Genomic DNA, 20,972 nt, shown 5'->3' with positions numbered 1-20,972 from the left:
CTAGCAATTGGTTGGACATGGAAGATCCGAGGTCTGTAGGGAATCTTATATTCAAGTTTTTGGGAAACAAGTTATCAAGAAAATAGAGTACATGGCAATTTTATGGTACATACAAGATCACCATGGGATGCTTCTTAAAAATGAACATTTCTGGGCTCAATTTGAATTTGTTGAATGAAAATTGATAGTAGTGGTTTCCAAAGGGATTAAATAAGAATAGGGAAGTCAACCAATAAAAAAATATAAATAAATAAAAGAAATTTCTGGGGAAAAAAAAAGAATAGGGAAGTCAAATGGACAGCAAAATTTTCTAATTTTCTGCTTTTGGGGAATAGAAGTAGCCATGGGAAATTTCCCAGGAGAGAAGGTTTATGAAGGCCTACCTAATGAATCCATGTAGTTTTGGGAATTATGGGAGAGTGCATATGGATGTAGAGTAGACCCTCTACCCTCAATGAAGGTTAAAAGAAGAAATAACATGGCTAAAAGAGACTGTTTTAGTGTGTTGAAATCCAAGAGCAATTCAAATGTCAAATACTTTGTAGATAAATCCCAGGCAAATTCAGAGGGGTTCACGGCAGCTCTGGTTCGTGCCAGCTGCGTCACCTCCAATCTATCCTATCTCTGCATGGTACTGGGGATATGCTGCCCTCTGGTGGTTTGTCCCTTTGTGGGAAAATTCCCCATTATACTAACAGTTTGTACATGGTTTCTTCCATTGCCTTGGCTTTGCTGAACATGAATGTTAACAGGCACCCACCGTGGTTTTTGGATCTCTCTTGAGGAAATTACTGCTCTGCCCTTGTCTCTGGAGAATGACAGATGTGGCATTCTCCTCTGCTCCTCCTGGAACTCTGATACATCTTGACTCATGGCTTCTTGGAGGACCCACTCTTGAACTTGAGTTCTGTGGACAAGAGGAATTGTCCTGATTCACAAGTATGTGGAGTATTAGAAGGAAGGATCTTAGGAAGAGAAATTAGAGGTGTTTCAAAGAATGTGATGTATCTGGATCTAAGAGTTGTTATGTAAGACAGAAAGAGAGGGAAGGAGTGTGGGGAGAAGGGAGGCTCTCCAATCATTCTGATGCTGGGTCTACCTCACTTTTGGGTGATAAAATGTCAAGTTTTGATCATGATGCAGTGCACATGCCCGTAATCCCAGTGACTTGGGAGGTTAAGGCAGGAGGATTGCAAGTTCAAGAACAGCCTCAGCAAAGTAGGGAGATGATCAGCAATTTAGTGAGATGCCCATCTCAAAATAAAACAGATCTGGGAAGGTAGCCTAGTGGTAGAGCAACCCCATACTTCGCCCCTACCAAAATAAAAATAAAAAAGTTCTCAGGTTTAAGCTCTGAAGTGGTGAAATAAGATGCATTTTGAAGGATTCTTAACCTTTCAGACCCTTAGTTTCTAAAAAAGAAAATAATTAGTATATTTATTCACACTCTTTGCCCTCCACTCTGATTGGTAAAAATGGAAAGAGATGGTGTTTGTACATGGTGGATGGTCTTTGTGTCTTCATTTCCCCAACCATCCTTCCTTTGTGTTGTTTTGTCTCAAAATGTGCAAATTCGTTCTCATCTAGTAGTTGTACTGCCTGGTATTGATTATTATATTTCCTTCATTTATTTTGGTTTGGGGACTTTATTGATGCTTAGAATGGAGAAAATGCCTTATTTACCCTTGCACACCTCTACTCCTTTGTAGACATAGTGCTTCACACACATAGTAAGCAACTCAGTAACTTCTTGCTTTTTCTTAAAGTGTTCAGAGAGTTGACTAGAAAGCTATATTGGCAATTTGACCAATTTATAATTTGTAAAAATTACTGGGAAAACTTATTCTTCTCTGTGTGGTTGGAATTAGTAGTTTTACATAACACCTGTAGGATTTGCTTTTAAACCATGAATTTATTAACTCATGAATTTGTGAGCATCATTCCAAATTATGGCTAATATATTAGACGTAGGTATAGCACATTACTTATGAAAGGGACTCATGGTTTTAGAACTTGCGGTATAATTGTATAATTTCCTCAAATCCCCTTCCTAAAATGGAGCCATGCCTAGTATAATGTCCCTTTCTGGAGATGCATGGCACCTAATTTTCAGGTGTGTGTGCTGTAAAAATAAGCAAAAATAAAGTAAGATTCTTTTGCTTAAAAACATCTTTTTAGTTGCTATTTTTTAAAGAGTCATTATGACTTAAAACTAAATTTGTATGCCACTTTTGTTTATAAAGTTTCTCTTTAAAAATGTTCCATATGTGCATAATTTGAATATTCACTTCAATTTTCTAGAATATGGCATTAAAATGTCGGTCTAGGCAAGCTGTCAGTTATCAAATTCAGCATTGTTAACAAGCTGTGAATTCATGGGATAGAAGTAGGAAGCCACATATAAGATGTGACAGTCCTTATTTGTCACATGTAAAAGCGAATTTCTCTTCCTTTGAAAAGCAAAGTTTTGGATTTTGGAAAAATCTTAATGAAGTTGGCTTAAGGAGCTTCCAGAGCACTTTGGAGTGGTGTGGGGTCTCAAGATGGATCCTGGCAGGAGAAGATAATGTGGATTTCAGTATTAATCTTTGGGACATGTGGGATAGAAGACCCCAAAGTGAAGTTGCAACATATTTTTCCATGATTGCACGTTAATCTTGAATTGCCAAGGGCAAATTCCATGCAAAATGAAGAAAATAGAGAACAGCTGTCCTCAGAAAATTTCCAGCAAGCAAACTAGAGTTTCTCACTCACTGTCTCTTTTTTTAATCAGAATGGGTGTGAGGTGAGTGTGGGTGGAAACACAGGACAGTCTTATGTGGGAGGAAACTGAAAAGTCTTGTGGTGTCTGCAGAAATGCAAATACAAAATTGAAATACTAAGTCCAGGCAAATCGGGACTGAATATTCATCTTCTCAATTAGTAATCTTACTCACTTTAGGAAAACTCTGAAAAGCTATTAGCTTCCTAATTAATGGCTGAGTTGAATTAACAGGGGTACATACTCCCTATGAGATGGTATGCCCAGCTTGGTCCCCCACCTCTAGGTGACTCAGGGTTTGCTTTATGACTTTCAACTTTCGTCTTGTCCTTGTTCCATTTCCAATTTGGATTTTTTGTTACCTATGGTTTTATACATTTTTTTCCATCTTTAACACATCCCCAGAACAGGTGTGCAGAAAATTAGTAGAACTTTACACAGTTATTACATAAAACATGTTGTTTCTGGGCATATTTGGGGTCTGAGGTCAGGCGGGGTCAAGAGAATGGCAATGGTGTATTGTCAGAGTGCTGGAGGTGTTGTTAGGGAACATGGGAAAGCTTTCTTGTTGCAGACTAGGATGGACTAGGTTTTGCATGTCTAAGTTCTGATAATATCCATGATATTTTATTGTAATACTCTGCACTTTGAGTATACTGTTGAAGAGTGTGATCTCAAAAGTTGATTGTGGGAATAGGGTTGTGGCTCAGTGGTAGAGTGCTTGCCTCGCACTTATGAAGCACTGAGTTCAATCCTCAGCACCATATAAAAATAAATAAAATGAAGGTGTCCATCTACAACTAAAAATAAAAAAAAAAAAGTTGATCTTGATCGCAATCTGGGCTTCTCCACTTACTGACCCTGAAGTTCTGGAAAGTTTCTTCTACTCTTTGTGTCTCCATTTTATTATCTACAAAATAGGCTGATGACAGTGTCTCCTTCACAGGGTTATCATGGGAATGAAAAGAGGCTGCTTGGGACTTGGTACATATTGAGTCCTCAGTACTGAGTTGGTTATTTGGAGTGAAATCTAATCATTGAAGCCAGTCATAATTAGTCCTATTATTGATTGAAGGTTCTGGGAGGACTAAGGAACTTTTAATGTTTTTCCTTAATAGCAATTTACATAGGGAAATAAATCATCTGAGTTCATTTTCTCTAGCAATTTTAGGTGGCTTCTGCAACCAGTGCAAAATGAACTGTTTTGGCCTTTAACCTCCTATTCCTCAGTGTCTTGTGGATGTTTGAGCACTAAAATACCCAGAGAGTAAAGAAAGGGAAGGGATTCAGGAAGAAGGTCATGGCTCTCCCCTTACCTCCAGCTTTTCTGCAGAAGTAAAACAAAACAAAGCAAAACAGCAACAACAAAACCAGAAAAGGAAAAGGAGATTGTTCCCTTTCCCTGGAATTGATTTGGTACCTGAAGCTGTAGCTGATCTGAGGCAGAGAGGCAGATGGCAGCAGTGAGGCATCATTAGACCTTTGATGTTTTCATCTCTTTAGTGAAAAGATGAAGGAGTCTTGTTTAAGGAAAAAGTTCATTTTTTTTTTTTGAGTTCAAGACTCTTCTAATTTAGTAAGATTTTGCCACTAAAAGTGGAGCTACATCAGTGCATTTATTATTTAGCTCTTCCTTACCCATTCCCAGCTAGATGTGTGTTAGATGGATCTATGGCAACATTTTTTGTGTGTGTCCTGTAGGAACGGTGGTGGAGATATGGTTGCTATTCTTAAAAATTAGCTTCATTCTGTGAATGCTCTGATTTTGCGCAACTTTCTTGTCTGAGATTTTGTGCTTCTTTCTTGTTAGTAAGTTATTCTGCACAGTGTCGTGGAGACTGGTAGAAGACACAAGACTCCCAGATCCAGAGACAAAAGTCAGGGTATCATGCTGAGTAGTCAAGAGTACTGCATTTTGTGGCAATTTCCTGAGCCTCAGTTCCCAAGGCCATTGCAAAGAGTGTTGGATGTTACCTGCAGATGACAGGCAGTTACAGAAAACTGTAATCTTTTATAATAGCCAGGAGTCCCTCTGCTCTGGAGGGAAATACTATTTTCCAAGAATGTCAGTAAACCTGTTCTTTGCTCCAGAGGGAGGTATTGGAGCAGGAGGTGTTCACACCATACTGAAGGTATTGGTGGAAGTGAGTGGGTGGTATATCTGAGGATCTGTGAGCAGTTGAATTCAGAGTGTGACAGATCCCTGGTGCTATGCTGTACTGGTTGCCTTGGTTTTGCAGACTGGGGTGAACTATTGACAATCTGAGCAACAGTGAGTTGAGATTTCTTGATTGGGAGTAGAGTTGGTAAGAATGGGATGGATGGAAGAAGAAGAAAGGCAGGATGATGTCAAGATTTTGGAAATAATTTAGATGAGAGATAATGGAGGTTTATACTAGTGTATAGACAGTATGGAGGTTCATCAAAAAATTAAAAATAGAACTGCCATATGATCCAGCCATCTGATACAGGGTGTGTATCCAATGGAAATTAGTATGTTGAAGAGGCTTTTGCACCCCAATGTTCATGGCAGCACTGTTCACAATAGCCAAGAAATGGAAACACCCCAAGTGTCCAGCTGATGAGTAGATAAAGAAAATGTAGTATGTATACACACAGGGAATACTATTTAACACGAATGAAAAATTGTCCCTTGTGGCAACAGGAAAGGAACTGTGGATCATAGGATTAAGTGAAATAAGCCAAGCACATACAAGACACGTACAGCATGATCTCACTCATGTAGAATCTAAAAACATTGATCTTTCAGAAGTTGAGAGTAGAATGGTGGTTACCAGAGAAGGAAGGATGGGCAAAGGTTGGTCACTGGGTACTAAGTTACTGTTAGATAGGAGTAAGAAGTTCTGATGTGCTGTTGGAGAATTGGCTCACTATAGGCAAAAGTAATGTGCTGTGTGTTTCAGAAATCTAGGAGAAAAGATTTTAAATGTCCTCACCATAAAGAAATGATAAATGTTTGAGGAGACAGGTATGTTTAATCTGATTTAGACATTATACAATGTGTATTGTGTTGGAATATCACATGGTACTATGTTCTTATGTACAATTTTTAAAAAATTTTTATGTATCAGCTAAAAATAAATTTAAAACAGAGTACTGGCATTGGGAAGAAGGGATGGCGAGGAAGAGAGAGATGGCAGAACAGAGTTGACGACCTGTTGGTCTCAGTAAGGGAAAGGGAAGCGTGAAAACTGGCTCCCCAGCCAACAAAGATGGCACCTTCAGCCAACGGGGAGAGTATAAGAAGAGCAGCCGGGTGGGGAGATTTCCTTTAGATACTCTGAATTCAAGGTACCTGTGATAAATCTATAGGAAATATTTAGGAAAGAGGAGAGATGGTGGCCATTGTTGGCATAGTGATGATGTCTAAGTATCAGAAAAGCCATTCAGGTGGACGGTGAGGCAAGAAGATAAGGAAGCAAAGGACAGAACCGTTGTGAATCCTTGCATTCAGGGGACAAGAGAAAGGAGAATAATGGAGGCACCAGACAGTCAAAGTGGTAGCAGCAGAGACCGGAGAGTGGGGTGTGAAGACATCCATGTAAGGGAGGACTCCAAGGAGGGATGTCAGCATGTCAGATACTCCAGAAAGTTCACGTAGGAGGAGGACTGAGAAGCAACCTTTTCCTACTTGAAGTCAAGAAGTGGTTGGGAAGTCTAGAAGTGAAGTAGTAGCTGGGTTGTACTTGTTTTCTCTTGGGATATTCTTCTCACAAGAGCTCTGAAAGATGGCTGACGTTATCAACCAGTGAAGCTAAGGGATGTGAATCAACTTGTTCAAATCCCAGAGCTGGAACTTTGCAGATTCCAACTGAAACTCTAGACTGAGTTTTTTAGGCCCATGCATCTGGAGCATAATGACCACGAGGAGGTAGAGATTCCTGTATCCTCTCTTTTGAAGAAGTGGAGATGAAGAAAAGAATAAAAGGGGGATAGGTTTTTAAAGCGAGGTAGTTGGACAACTGTAGACAATAAAAAAGGGAAGTAGAGAAGATGGAAGTGCCATTCCCTGGATTTGCCCATCTAGATTTAGATTAAGCCGTCCTAGAGTTCCACCTCAGTTCTTACCGGACCAGTTCTCCCAAGGCCTCTTAAGATGCACCAGCAACCCAGAAAGGATTTTTCCCTTGACAGGGAAACTCTGCAGTACCTTGGGAGGTCCATTGGGAGCAGAAACGATGTCAGGAATCTGCACCTCTCTGTCTTTAAAACCTTAATATATAACATCTTATGTTTTCAGAGTGTTTGGAATACTGTCTTTCAATCTCCAGAAAACTCAGGCAGTTGAGAAAGTATGCATGATTCATTGGGCTTGTTGTCATAAGCGGCGTCTGAGGCTTGGAACAAATTGGAGTAAACTGAGACAGGTCACTTAGCTGGCCCTGGCACAGCTGGGACCGGGATCCTGATCTCCTAAGTCAGAAACACCTTGTGGTAGTAGAAATAGGGACAGCAATGAACCTAGTGGTGATGGGGATGCTGGGTTCCCGTTCTCTGTGAAATAGTCCTTTGGCCAAGGCTCACACTGTGAACAAACACTGCAGGGGACATGGAGTGAGTCACAGCTGGTACCTCTGTGAGGCCCTGGGACCGGTGGACATGAGACCTCAGAAGAATTTGGGTCCCCACGTGTTAACTGATGCAAGAGGAAGCTCCTTGTGATTCTGCAGCTTTCTTTAAGTCTTTGGTTAGGTACTTGGCCAATGGCTTGTATGCTTGTGTAGGAGGAGCAACATTCTAAGAGCTGTCTGGCCTGGAACTAAAATGGTTTCTCTTGTGTTGGCTATAGACTGGAAGCAAGGTCAGTCACAGGTAGCCTACAGTTCATTTTGACCCTAAAATAAAGTTAGCCACTAATAAAGCAGCCACCTATTGTATTTGAGCCTTGGATGAGAGAGGAAGAGACTTAGCCAAGCCTAAATGTGTGTTTAGAGTCCTGAAATTAACAGTACTTCCAAAAGCACCGGCTCCGACCTGGAACTGGATAGCTGCCTAGTACTTCTTCCATCTTTCTCACCTAGTTGGGACGGGTGCTGGAGCAGATATGATGGACAGACGTGGGAGGACCCCTCCTGTGCCAAACTGTCTTTCCTATCTTGAGACTCTGGTTTGTTTGGATGGGGAAGGACCATGCAAATGAAACCCTGATTTTCCCTGAAAGTGCTTGCTGTCCAGGAGGCTGCCCGTCATGATACAGAAACAGGTTTGCACAAGAAGTGTACCTGAAGCTAGCATGCTGGGAAAGTACAACTCCATAGGAAGGGGCAAGGAAGATGAGACACTGGATGATTATCTGTGATATTTTTCTATCTGCTATCCAAATGGTTATCATCCATGGGAAGAAATGCAAACGTTATTGGTGAACAGGAATTTTGTATTTTCCATGAGTCATTCTTATTAAGTAAATGTTGACTCTCTCCTTGGCATATGCTTGGTTTTCTGAAAATGGAGTGTGGACAACATGCCTTCCTTGTGGGGGTTTTAGATGTATTATGCCTAGCTATTTTGAGATTAGGTTTGAATGTTATGCTGTAGTTAGTTTTTAGTGAGTGCTTGAATTAATAAAGAATTAGTTGAATCTGAGGTTTGTTCCCATGCTTTATAAACATAGGCTCCTTTAATTTTCACAATGACCCCATTCCATTTTTTTTTTTTTTTGACCGTGCTGGGGTTGAACCCAGGGCCTCGCATGCTAGGCAAGTGCTGTACCACTCAGCCATACACGGCCTCCCTTCCATCTTAACCTGTTTTTCAGATGAAGAAGGTGAAGCATAGAGGGAGCAACTTGCCAAATCACACCTAGAGGATGGTAGTGTTGGAAATTTTCAGAATGTCAGTAATCCTAACTTGTGAACAAATTTGTATATCCAGGATATACTTTTTAAAAATTACAAAAAAAATTTTTTTGTTTGGACCAAGGTCCAGAAAGGTGAAAAGCTTATTGAGTGCTCTTTTGATCTTTTCATCTTTATATAGCTACAGTTAATCTTCTGTCTCATTGCTTAGGAATTGCTCTTACCTTCTCTTTGAGGTATTTAATGCATTGTAAGTGTTAAAAAAAATAATTTATTCTTCTTGAGTTTTAGAGTTCAGTAGATAACAGTGTCTTACATTCATGGCAGTGAATATGCCCCATTGATGGAACAGAGCAAAGGATTCTTGCTTCTGTCTGTGTTTATTTAAAATTAATATGAATACACACCTTCGACAGAAACCTAAAGTGTTACAGATTGCTGACTATCTTAAGGGTATGTATGGATCTGTTTATTTCTGTGTAACCTAGGACAGGAGATAGCCTGGAAAGTGTTCACTACACTTAAACACAGGCACTTAAACCGTGTTATTGAAGATTGGTTGTAAATATAGAGGGGAACACATCGCCTTTTTTCTGTAACTCACCCCTGACCTGAAACGACACCCATGAGTTTCTCCATTGCTTTTCCTTGAGTCACCTTCGTGATTTTCTTACGAGTTTTTCTAATCATTTCCTGTGTTACACATCTTTTCCTTTTATTGTCAAGTGTCTTTCAACATTGGTTAATGTTTATAATTATGTAAAATATGTAAATATTTAAAATTAGGACATTTAAAAATAATGATTAGAATTTCATATGCATAGAATCGCACATTTTCTCATTACATAACCCATCAGGGAATTTGTCTTTGCAGTGCTGGAGAGTCGTGTAAACCTATATTTGTATTCCTACATTCACATGCTTACATATTTGCACATATGCCTCATTAAAAATGAAATGTTGCAGACTTTTGATGTAAATCCTGTGAATGTGAACATGAACATTAATGACCTTTTACCCTGTTGTCACCACACGCAAGTGCAAATAAACGATTCAGTCACTCTGCAAATATTAAGTACCTCATTCCATGCCAGGCGCTCTGCGGGTTGCTAGATGTGAGCTGAATGAATGTTTATAGACCCATGGAATTTGATCATTTATTTCTGTAGAATCATGCAGCTGCAAAATCTTTTAAAATAATTTTGCGCCTGTTACCATCAAAAGTGTTTACATTCCACGTTGAGCCCTTCTCTTTCATCTAGTTTTATCTACACACACATGGGAGACCTTTCCTGTCTTGTCTTTCCATATTCCTTTACTTCCTAATCATCAGCATATTAATTCATTATTCATTTCAATCATTAATATAGTCCATTTATTTGTTAAATGCATAGGACGTGCTGAGCACTGTGTGAGGTAATAGAGAATACAGAATTATCAAAGTGTCTCCTGAAACCAAAAAGAAGGGGGGAACAAAAAGATTTCCTGCCCTAGTTGGTATCAAGTTGATCTCTTAATTTCTAGGTCTTCACTTAATTCTGGGTGCTTGAAATATAGTTAGTACTTGATAATTCAATATTATGGACTACCTCACCTGCTAACCTCATTCCTTTCTGTTTTCCCCTTTTGCTTTGCATTCTTTGCCCTGCTCACTGTGTGTGTGTGTGTGTACTTGTATCCTACTGTGGTTTAAATGTGTCCCCAAAGTTCCGGTGTAGAAAACTTAACCCATACTGCAGCCGGATTGAGAGGTGATTAGGTACAGAGGGCTCTGCCCTCGTGAGTAAATTAACACTGTCTGGGGAATGAGGTTATGATTATAGGCGTCGGCTCCTGATTAAAGAATGTTTTGCCCCCCCACTTTTCCTTGCTGACTTATCCTCCTTGCTCCCCGCATGTGATGACAGCAAGAAGACTCTCACCAGATGTGACCCCTTGATCTTTCCAGACTCTAGAACCATAAGCTAAAGAAATTTTTTTTTGTCATCTGTTACCCAGTCCAAGACATTCTGTTATAGCAGCAGAACATAGACTAAGACACAGCCTGTCCAGTCTTACCTCCACTTCTGTTGTTTGAGTTTATTGATCCTTTTAAATCATATTCTCCTTTTTGTACCTTAACTCTTATTGTCCCAGAGCATCTTCCTTTCTCTCTTGCTTCTCCAGATCACTTGAAAGGGCCTGTGGGTGCCAAATATATTATGGCTCTGGTGATATCTTCTGGGTTCTGAGAGGGAAACAACTGGGCAGATATTGTAATGAAACTTCATTCATTCCCACTTTTTGATATCTCCTCACAGAAGAAGTGGGTCACACTCTGTGGTAGCAGAGTGGCAGATTAGAAGAGACTGGTGATAGGAAGTAAAACATTCTGGATTTTACCTTATCCACTTTTCCTGGGGATATCTGTAATCAGATGATCTTCTTTGTATTGGAATTTGTATATTACTACCCATTGAAACCAGTCTTATCTATTAAAAGAAAAATCTTTGGGCTTATAAACACTTTTGGGCCAAATTACAATTTTTTTTGCTAAAACCCAGAAAATATTTTATTTATCTATTGGTAAGCCTTTATACACTCAAAAAGTTACAATAATTTGGATATTTAGCTTTCTTAGTTTAGAATACATTTTGGTCCAATCTGTATCTATAGTTCTAAGTTAATTTCAAGTCACATCAACATAGCACTACCTATTTTGTGCCCAACTACTTAATGCAAGGTGCCATTTACCAAAATAAATAAATACAGACACAAAGTTGACCTAATATTTCTCAAGGTAATATCTGCATATTGGGAGAGAAGATAGAATAGAGTTCTGCAGTTGTTTGTTTTAAAATTCTAATTCTGGATGTGTTTCAGAATGTAATTTTTTTCTTTAAGTAAAAAGGTAATACAGGTCTATATAGTATGTGCATCTCTAGATAAGTTTGTGGAAATGACTGTTTTTATAATGTTATTGTATTTTTTATACCTTTATTTTTATATGCAGTGCCGAGGACTGAACATCATGCATGCTAGACAAGTGCTCTACCACTGAGCTACAACCCCAGCCCTGGAAATTATTTTTTACATGGTTGAATATGAGCATTCACTCTAAGTGGGGAAAATAAAGACTTAACATGATGTGTTCAAGGTCAAGCATTGAGAATTCTGGTTTTTGGAGTTGTGACTAAGAGATTATGGACATGGTTTAGAACGTGACCAAGTGTTGAAATAAAAGGAATTGATTATGATTATGTTTAGGGAAAGGGACTATTAGTTTGGGCTAGAGTCAGAAAAGGTAGGATTTGGTCTGGTTTTGAAGGTTTGGATCGAAATTTATTTTACTCATTGCTGAATCTTGAGTAGCTTCTTGCACCTGGCACATATTTGAATACATAGGTGACAGGTGAGTCATCTTGGGTAGACGGGGCATACCATTCCTGTCAGGGGAGAGACCTCAGCCTGAATATAGTCACGAAGGATAGTGTGAACTTGGTTTTCTGTGGGGGACAGCAGCCTGCTGTGCGATAGACGTAGGTAGATGAGTGGGGCCCCTTATGGATACTTATGTACTTGTCAAGGCTGGGAAAGGGGCTTCATCTGCTGGCTTACTCTTAAAATGGGGACGGTGAGGACCTTCGATAATAAAAGTGATATGAATGCTAGGAATATAGAGGGGAAAAGACGGTGGTGGTTGGAATGTGGGTGTTCCTGTGCAAAGAACTCAAGACTGTGTTAAAGAGGCAGAGATTAGTCTTCAGTTAGAAGATTGAGTGGACATTGACCTGTCGAATTTGGAACGTGACAAGTTAAACTTGAAAATTCTAATATTTGGTGACTAGAAAGCGTGATCCCTTTGAGCAAGAGGGAAATTGGGGAAGAAGCTGGAAGGGAGGTGATTAGGCCCACTAGTATGAACTGGCATGTTGGTCTATATTCTCTTAACACAGTTGACATTTTTATATGAACACGTATGTGTTTGTAGATTAAAGTTCTTCTCGTTTTGTTAGTCCAGGGCCTTTCAAAGGAGTGTTGCGAGAGAGATAATCCCACAAGACTTGAGTATTTCATGTGCCGTTTCTGAACTGCTTTTGCATGAGATTTATTTAAATTTCATTAAGAAAAGGAAAAACTGTGTTGAGGAACTTTCCTTCCCCTTCGCACCTTTCATTATGCATTAGCAATTAACTCTACTCTTCTCAGGGTGATGAATTTGAACTTGATCAATTATCTGATAGTAATTACCAGCAGAGTGATGATTATTGCTGAAGTAACATTCTTATTTCATCTTTCCATATATTTCAGGCACTTTTCACAGAGGTGCATATTTGTTTGCAGAATATGACTTGCTCTTTTTACTTCTGGCACTGGGGTCAAGCTGTTGTTGTAGGTTTATTTAATAGAGTAGTGCTGCTGAACAAAATCCTCTGGCATTTTAAACACTCTGGACAGGTCCCCTGGCTTCTAGGAGAAGGAAGGAATGAGTAGCTCAGTCTTTCTCCTTGGAGCAGGCTCAGAATTCTCTGATTTTTATTTCTTGGCATTTTCCTCTTCTCTTTTGCAATTTGAGGCAGGGCCATGCTGCCCCATCTCCTGTTTTAGTTAGTGGCTGTCCCACATTAGGAAGGAGCCTCTTTGCTGCTGGGACTCTTGCATTCTGGGTAGACTGGGGGCTAGCCTTGGCCCTCCTGGTTCTCTGAGTTCTAATGAGAGAATGGAGAGAGAGCATGTATTAGTAGGGCAAGGCTGCTGTAACAAAGTCATATACTGGGTGACTTAAAAAATAGAAATTTACTTTTTCATAATTTTGGTGGGGCTAGAGGTGTATTATAAAGCTATCGCCAGGGTCAGTTTCTTCTGAAGCTTCTGTCCTTGGCTTGCAGGCTGCCAGCTTTTACTGTGTCCAAAAGTTCTCTCCTTTCAAGGACACCAGTCATATTGGACTAGGGCCCACCCAGATGACCTCATTTTAAATGAATTACTGCTTTTAAAGACCTTTCTTTTTTTTTTTTTTCTGTATACAGTCACATTTTAAGATACTGGAGTTAGGACTTTAACATGTAAATCTGTGAAAGTCACAAATTTGGCCCATAATCAAAGGCAAAATAGAACATTTGAGAAGTTTAAAAATGAGTAAAGACAAATAAAAGGCAAAATGGAGGAAAAGAAAAAAAACTGATTTCTGGCAAGAAAAAAAGAAAGTGTATGTGGATGTGTGTGTCAGAGTGCATTATAATGTACAGAATGTTTCTAGCATCTTTTTCCTCCCAGCATACTAGGGCCTAGGGTGTTGCCCTTGATCTCCTATGTAGCCTTGGGTCTCAGAGGTTTCCTAATTTGCTCATGCTTGTCTAACCTAGACTTGAATCCAGTGCTTTAGACTCTGTCTAGTATTCTTTTCATCAGTGCAGGAGGTAAGAAGAAAATAGACCCCTTTGTGCAGATCTCATGGCCTTTTGTTGTTGAGTTATTTTGTTTTGGAAACTTTGAGGATTAGAGATGTCATTTCCTTGTCAGCCAGTCGTGTTCTTGTTGGCTTTAACATTTGTAGCGTAGAAAATAGACACATAGCCCTGAAGCTGTAACTCTTTGGAAGTATAGACAAGTAGTCCTATTTGGGGGAGTCATTGCTTTATTATATAATTTTTCAAGTCCATTGAATTAGAGAATTCCGTGCAATGACTGCCCATACTCTTATCACCCAGTTTCAGCAATATGTACAGGCTGCCCAGTTGCTTCAACCATCTCGTCTTCCTCTTCCAGCAAATCTAAGACAGATGACTTCCATTCCTTTCAGTGGAAGGAAATTTCTTTGTATCACCTGAATGCCTCTCAGAGTATCCTGATTGTTTCTCAAGTGTCATTTACAATTGGTTTGTGCAGATGAGAATCCAAAAGGAACATTTATTCAGCATATGAAATTGTGTCTGATGTAACTTTTCTTGCCTTTATTATCTTTTGTGCTCCAGGACCCCTGATTTTCAGGTTTCTGCAGAAGAGTTTGCAATGATTTGGTTTATTTTGCAGTAGAGTTTGTGGTTGATACACACTTGGGCGGGGCATATAACAACTCTTTCTTTAAAAATACTGCTTTATTCTTGACTGGTATCCAATAATCATCCAAACAATGGTTTCTTTTTATATCCTAATCACTATATTATTTTTAAAAGACTAACACTTTAAGAGAAATGTGAACAAGTGAACCGAAGAAACATAAGGTTTAATGTATCTTTACAAGTTGCATTGGAATACATTTTAGTGTATCCATGATGCTCGACTTTTCATTAACATTGACTCATTACTTTTTGTCCACATGGAAAATTGATTTAAGTTATTTTCCAACCATAGCACACAAATACAAAGCCGGTTTAAAAAAAAAAAAAAGTTGGTATAAACACTTGATTTTTGTCGAACATTATTTTTACAGTCAACAGGAATGTTGCTAATGTGAGTTAGCAAAGATTCTGACTGCAATTGTTTGGTGACAGCTTTTTAAATCTGATACTGTTGTATTTTGCTAACATTTCGTTTCTTCCAATAGGTATAAATGACCAAGGATTGTACAGAGTTGTGGGGGTGAGTTCAAAGGTCCAGAGACTTCTGAGTATGTTGATGGGTATGCCTCTTTTCTAATCATTTTTCCATGCATTATTTGTTAATGTTCATTGACTTCACAACTTAATATTTCATAGTAACATAAAGCATATTTGGGAATCCATTTTTTCTTCAACTGATGAGTGGTCTCCTGAGCAGAGATGGTTGACTCAGAAGTAGATTAGTATTTGGATCAGCTTAGATTATCTACTTCGCCTCTGCTTATTAAGAAGATGATGCATCTCATGGACCAATATCTTTTTTTTTTTTTAAACATTTATTTGTGTATCTTTAGTTTTATGCAGGCATATTATTTTGTTTTTATGTGGTATTGAGGATCGAACCAGTGCCTCATGCATGCTAGGTGAGAGCGCCACCACTAAGCCACAACCCCAGCCCCATGGATGAATATCTTTCACTCCTTGCTCTACTCAGTGAAGTAGCAGTCAGGCTTCTATGATTTGCATGATTTCCAAATTGCCTGTCCATAATCTTGACAGTACATTTGGTTGGACAAGACCACTGGGACTCTCTCATTTCTATGGAGCTTCCCAAACTGTCATTTGACAGCGAGGGTCTGACTCTTAGGGATTCATTGGTATTCACAGTGGCTTGTTTGTAGTTCGCACCAGGCTCTTCTCCAGAACCACGCATGCTCCATCTGTGCTGATAACACAGTGTTCTTTGGCATCGCAGACTAGAGGAAGCCAGAAAGTGAATTCATTTCATTACCCCAGACATTATGTGAATGACAAAGCGCTTTTGCATTACACACTGCTGTCAGTTCCGTGCCACCTGTAAGGCATTCCACTTCTCCCCACCTCAGAGCAGGCTGCCTCTTGAGAAGCAATAACTCATCTGGCTGCAGGCCCTTGGATATCAAACCAATCTGTCATTCTGACCTTGCTACATATTAATTTATTTGCTGTCTCACTTTAATCAATCAATATTAACAATGCCCCCAGGTAGGCTGTGAATGCATTTAAACCTGTCTGCATCCTAAAGTGTTGTAGTAAAGACTCATTTTTAGAAAGCATAAACTAAGATGAACAAAATCAACTGACACATTATGGATAGCACTGCTTGTTTGGCTGTATTTGAATTAAGGATTTCATAAGCAACAACCTTTTTTTTAGCTATTAACCACAGGAAAAATTGCCCGTCATCAGCTGGAGAGCCTTGTTAGGATACATTTGCTTTCATGAGCTGTTTTCATTTTCTGCCTCTCTGGTTTGACTTGGGTGTGCAATTCTGGCAGACAGATTTTTCCTTTTTACCATTAGCAGGCTCCAAATTAAATAGACCCAGGTTGCCAGTGGTTCAGTAGCAGCTGGAAGAGTTTAATGGCACTGCAGCATCTGCTTTTACTTAATTTTAAAATTAGAAACACTTCTCCCATTTCCAACATGGTGTTTTAATGATTAGACCTAGAAGGCTCTTGGTATCAGAATGGGAGATGTGGGCCGAAAGGCACATTTTGGTGCTAAACTGGCCATAAAGATCCTGGCATTATTTTTATCCTATTGTTCACGTTCCAGGAAAGCTTGAGCAAGGGTGTTTCTGTGGTCACCATGAAGTGTTAAGCTCTCTCAAAATTTGTTCTTAATCTCATAAAATCCTATACACTCAACATAGCTGAACCCAGGTGATGGTCTCCTCTGCTCGTGGGAAATGTTCCAAGACAGTCCTTAACTTACAAGGTGTTTTTCACTGTCTATCTAAAACCTCAAAAATTGATGACCTGGAAAACTGTCTATACTTTCCATGAGCATCAGAGTAGAGAAGTCCAGAACACGGGCATGTTATAACCTCCTTTGAATTGCTGGCAAGAGGAGTGCTGCTGTGTTCTCAGTAATAGTCTGTAAAAAGAGGAAATTAGAGAATTGGCATGAGAGAAAGATACTGACTTGTTATCTCCTCATTTAATAATTAATTTGAGGACTGAATAATATATGTTTGTTTTTGTTATCTATAAAGTATCCGTAGTATGAATTTAAGATTGTCAGTCAAAAATTTTGGATTTGCATTAACACCATTTTCTTGTTTGTTTGTTACCAATACAAACTTTAGCTCTCAGCAAAATAGGTTTATTCCCTATTTCCTACTGAATTGAGGATTTCCTTAAGATGTGTCCTTCCCATCCTGATTAAATCTTCAAATTGAAATAATTTGCTACTGCTGCCAAAAACAAAATTTGAGTTTTGGTAGTCATGTATGAGTTCCCATAGATGTTCTTTCTCTCCAGCTTTTCCCACTTCTCTATTGTTTTAAGGTTGTATGTCCTAAAGAGAAGAAAAATTGAGTGGGCCTGCCAAAGTTTTAAGTTTGCTTTTTAAAGCAAGTCATTATCTTTTATTATTATTCCTGAGAGCAATATTTTTTTTTTAAATTTGGATATTTTCAAAGAGCATTTTGTTGGTAATGCATTTTTTTCTTTGAAATATAATCTAAAATCTAAGTGAGAGAAAGTTCCAAGCTATTTCATTTTTTGAGAGCTGCTTTTACTTGATTCATTTTAGGTCTTGAGAGCTATTTACTTTAGATTTTTATTATTGCCATTTTTATGTAAAATGTTTTGCATTTTCTGTTTAAAGTATTCTTTAAATACTCACATGTAGAAGTTTGTGGTGATGCCTAAATAAAGAATCTATGCTTAATCTCTTGCACGTTTTCCTTATCTCCTTTTGGTGGAGTGTTTTCTTCCCTCTTTAAGACTAAAATACAGAAAAATGTTTCTCCCCATTATCTTTACCTATTCCATCCCTCCCTCTCCTTCCCTCATCCCTCCCTCTCCTTCCCTCATCCCTCCCTCTCCCTCCCACTTCCCTTCCTCTCCCTCCCTCATCCCTTCCTCTCCCTCCCTCATCTCTTCCTCTCCCTCCATCATCCCTTCCTCTCCCTCCATCATCCCTTCCTCATTCATTCCCTTCTCTTCTCCCCTCTCCTCCTTCCCCCTGTCTCCTCTTCTCACCCTCTTCATCCCCTTTCTCCATTCAACATGAAGAGTGATGGCAGCTGATCATAGAAAGCTCTGTAAATGGAGAAATCATTTATGCTCTTCCAGGCCAGGTGAAGGAGAAGGTAACTGTCGTCCTTCCTGGTGTTGAGACTTCGTCTTCCATCCTGGAATAGAAAGCAACATTCTGCTGAATTCCCAGCAGCCTCTGAGCCTTTCCCTAGACTAAGCTTCTTAAATTTCCAAAAGGAAATGCCCACCTGAGGGACGGACTTCCTTTTGTTTACAGGCCAATTTCTTTTGCTGTCTCTGAGTCAGGGCACATAATCTGGTAAAAGTTTGTTTAGATACAGAGTAGTTGAGGAAAGTAGAGAGAAATAACACATGGGGCGTGTTTGGGGTGAGTTATGGTTTTTTAGTCAAGAAGATGAGAATTTAAAAACTGAATCACAGTAGTTATAGATTAGATCTGAAGTGTGTTAGCTGTCCTGTATTCCTCCTCTTCCCCCAATTTGGAAGGAAAGCAGAGCAGAGGAAGGGGAAACTGAGAAATGCGGTAGTGTGATGTATGGGATCTCATGGATCCAGTAACTATTTCTAAATGTAATTTGCAAAAAAAAAAAAAAAAAAAAAAAAAAAACCTGGATGGTTTATATATTTTTAGTCATAGAAACATAGAAAACAAGAAATAAAAATAATTTGGAAGAGTGCTGATTTACTTTGTCTGCAGGACAACTTTGTCACATAGTTTGGGAGGAAAAGTGAACTAATGTAGCTGAAAAACATTTCAGTTTATTACAATAAAGTGTATTTTCAGAACTCATCCCATCATCATGCTTCTTCAAGTACTTTGAAATTGGACCCAAGCCATTGTTAAGTGTAATATTAGCTTTGCATAAAATGGTGCTTTGCAGTTTGGTTGGGCCATACATTTCCAATTTCAAAGAAATAGCCAGTGGTTATGCAAGTAGGAAACATTCACCCCAATAAAAAGTCTACCGTTTGCGCTCATTATTTTGGAGTTTTAACTATTCGTGAGATGTTGTTTTTTTGGTTCTAAAGGAAGCAAAATTTTCCCCTTATTTAAGGTAGAATATGTATTTTGAATGAACACTCCAAACATATTCTTATATTTGAATCCTAAATAAGGTTATAACAAATTCTACCTATTCCCAGTGCACCCACTGATTGTAAAGGACTGCTAGGGATGATTGAGTTATTTGAAAACAGTGAAAAATTTAATAGAGATTAATAACATAGACACTATGTAGTCATTAGCTTCTGATGTGACAGCTGCTTTTTATCCCATGAATTTAGAAGGGTGGCTTATTTTTCCATGGAGAGAATATGATTCTCAAAATATAGAATGATAATTTGGTAGAAAGTTGGAAATAAAAGATTTCCTTTAGAACCCTCTTGGATTTTAAAATGGTGATTTGCTGGTAGCAAGTTGATTGAAAATGTTATCTGACTTGTATGTTAAAATGAGATTTAAATAATTGATTTAATGAGAGACAGAATATTCAGTTACAGAAGTAATTGGTTGGCAAAGCCTTTAGAACAGAATTATTTAGTCCTTGTTATAAAGGATTGCATCTTTAATCAGGGTTCTTAATTTGATTTCTTGAATGTATCTGTGGCTTGTCTGACAAGCTCGGTAACAAATGAGTTCTGAATTGTAGGAACTGATCAAAATGTAATCAGTGTCAATTGCCATTGTTGTAGTTTATTGCATAGGGCTGTCAGTCGTTGTAATCAAGAAATGTTGAAGTGCTTTAAAAAGTCTCCAGACCTTTGAGTAATTGACTTTGTATGTATGATGTTATGGCTGTGAAACAACCATCACTTCCCGTTTCACTTTATTTTCAAAAAGTTTGAGTCCAACATTGAGTTGTCATCCATTCTTTGTCATGCCTGAGCTTAAAGAGTTTTTAGGCAACATGCGTGACTTTGCATGCTGGTCACATTTTGACAGCCTGTTCTATTTTTGTGCTTTAAGAAAGAAAATACTAACAAGATGTTTTCTTCTCTATGTAGACAAATAAAACAAATACAATGTAAGGAAGAAAAAGGAAAAAAAAAATAACCCTGAAGCAACCAGTGGGTGTTTTTTTGTTTTGTTTTGTTTTTGTTTTGTTTTAATCTTGGTTGGGACGTCATTCTGGAGTGAGGGAGAAAGGGTCTCTTCCATGAATCTTTTATTTATTTTTCTTCACACGATAGGAATGTAGAAAGCCAGGCAAGTTTCCGTTGATGACTTGCTACCATTCTTATCCATTCCTTCCTTTGGGGGGTGCCACCACTGAACCCTTAGGCTTTTTAGCCACTTTGCCGTGATGGTGATCTGCTACATGTAATAATTTATGAAAATTGGCCTATGTTCCTGCCTTGTTTGATGTACTCACTAGTTCTATGAGAGCATATACATGGTCTCCATGGTGCAGGCGAAGACCTGAAGCCCAGATGAGTTGGGACTCCCTTGTTCTGAGTCGCTCTCTGGCATAGGTTGATGCAGGTACTGAAGATGGTTAGGGATACCCATACTGCCCTGCTGTGCACTACCAGCCACGTGGAGTGTGCTGGTGCATGGGGTACAAATAGCAAAGATGCCACCAACTGAGAGAATTTGCTTTTCTAACCGTGTTGTCATTTTACTTCAACCAGAATCAACTTTTTCTACTCTTTTTCTTTTTTTGTACCACACACTTTTGCCTTAGAACTTAGTAGCTATTTAAAAGGGCACTGGGAAGCAGCACATCAATAACACTTTTAGAACAAAGAAAACTAGTTTCATTTGGAGTGAATGTTAGAGGTATTACGGAATCATCCAATCAATTTTTCCAGGATAAGTGTGTCATTG

The 20,972-nt window shown here is 38.8% G+C and overlaps 1 protein-coding gene across 3 annotated transcripts in view; it reads left to right on the top strand.

The window, feature by feature from the left end:
- Positions 1-20,972, top strand: part of Arhgap10 (Rho GTPase activating protein 10) — a 290,987-nt gene that overhangs the window by 152,022 nt on the left and 117,993 nt on the right. For 2 of the 3 annotated variants that reach the window (XM_040293220.2, XM_005327533.5), the window contains exon 14: positions 15,104-15,178. In XM_040293220.2, the coding sequence (XP_040149154.2) occupies positions 15,104-15,178 (75 nt within the window). The remainder of the gene's footprint in view (positions 1-15,103; positions 15,179-20,972) is intronic. The other variant, XR_005737333.2, reaches the window with a different exon arrangement.

This window comes from Ictidomys tridecemlineatus, chromosome 9 (assembly GCF_052094955.1).
Source record: "Ictidomys tridecemlineatus isolate mIctTri1 chromosome 9, mIctTri1.hap1, whole genome shotgun sequence".
NCBI classification, from domain to species: domain Eukaryota; kingdom Metazoa; phylum Chordata; class Mammalia; order Rodentia; family Sciuridae; genus Ictidomys; species Ictidomys tridecemlineatus.
This window is presented reverse-complemented; position numbering and strand designations above follow the sequence as displayed.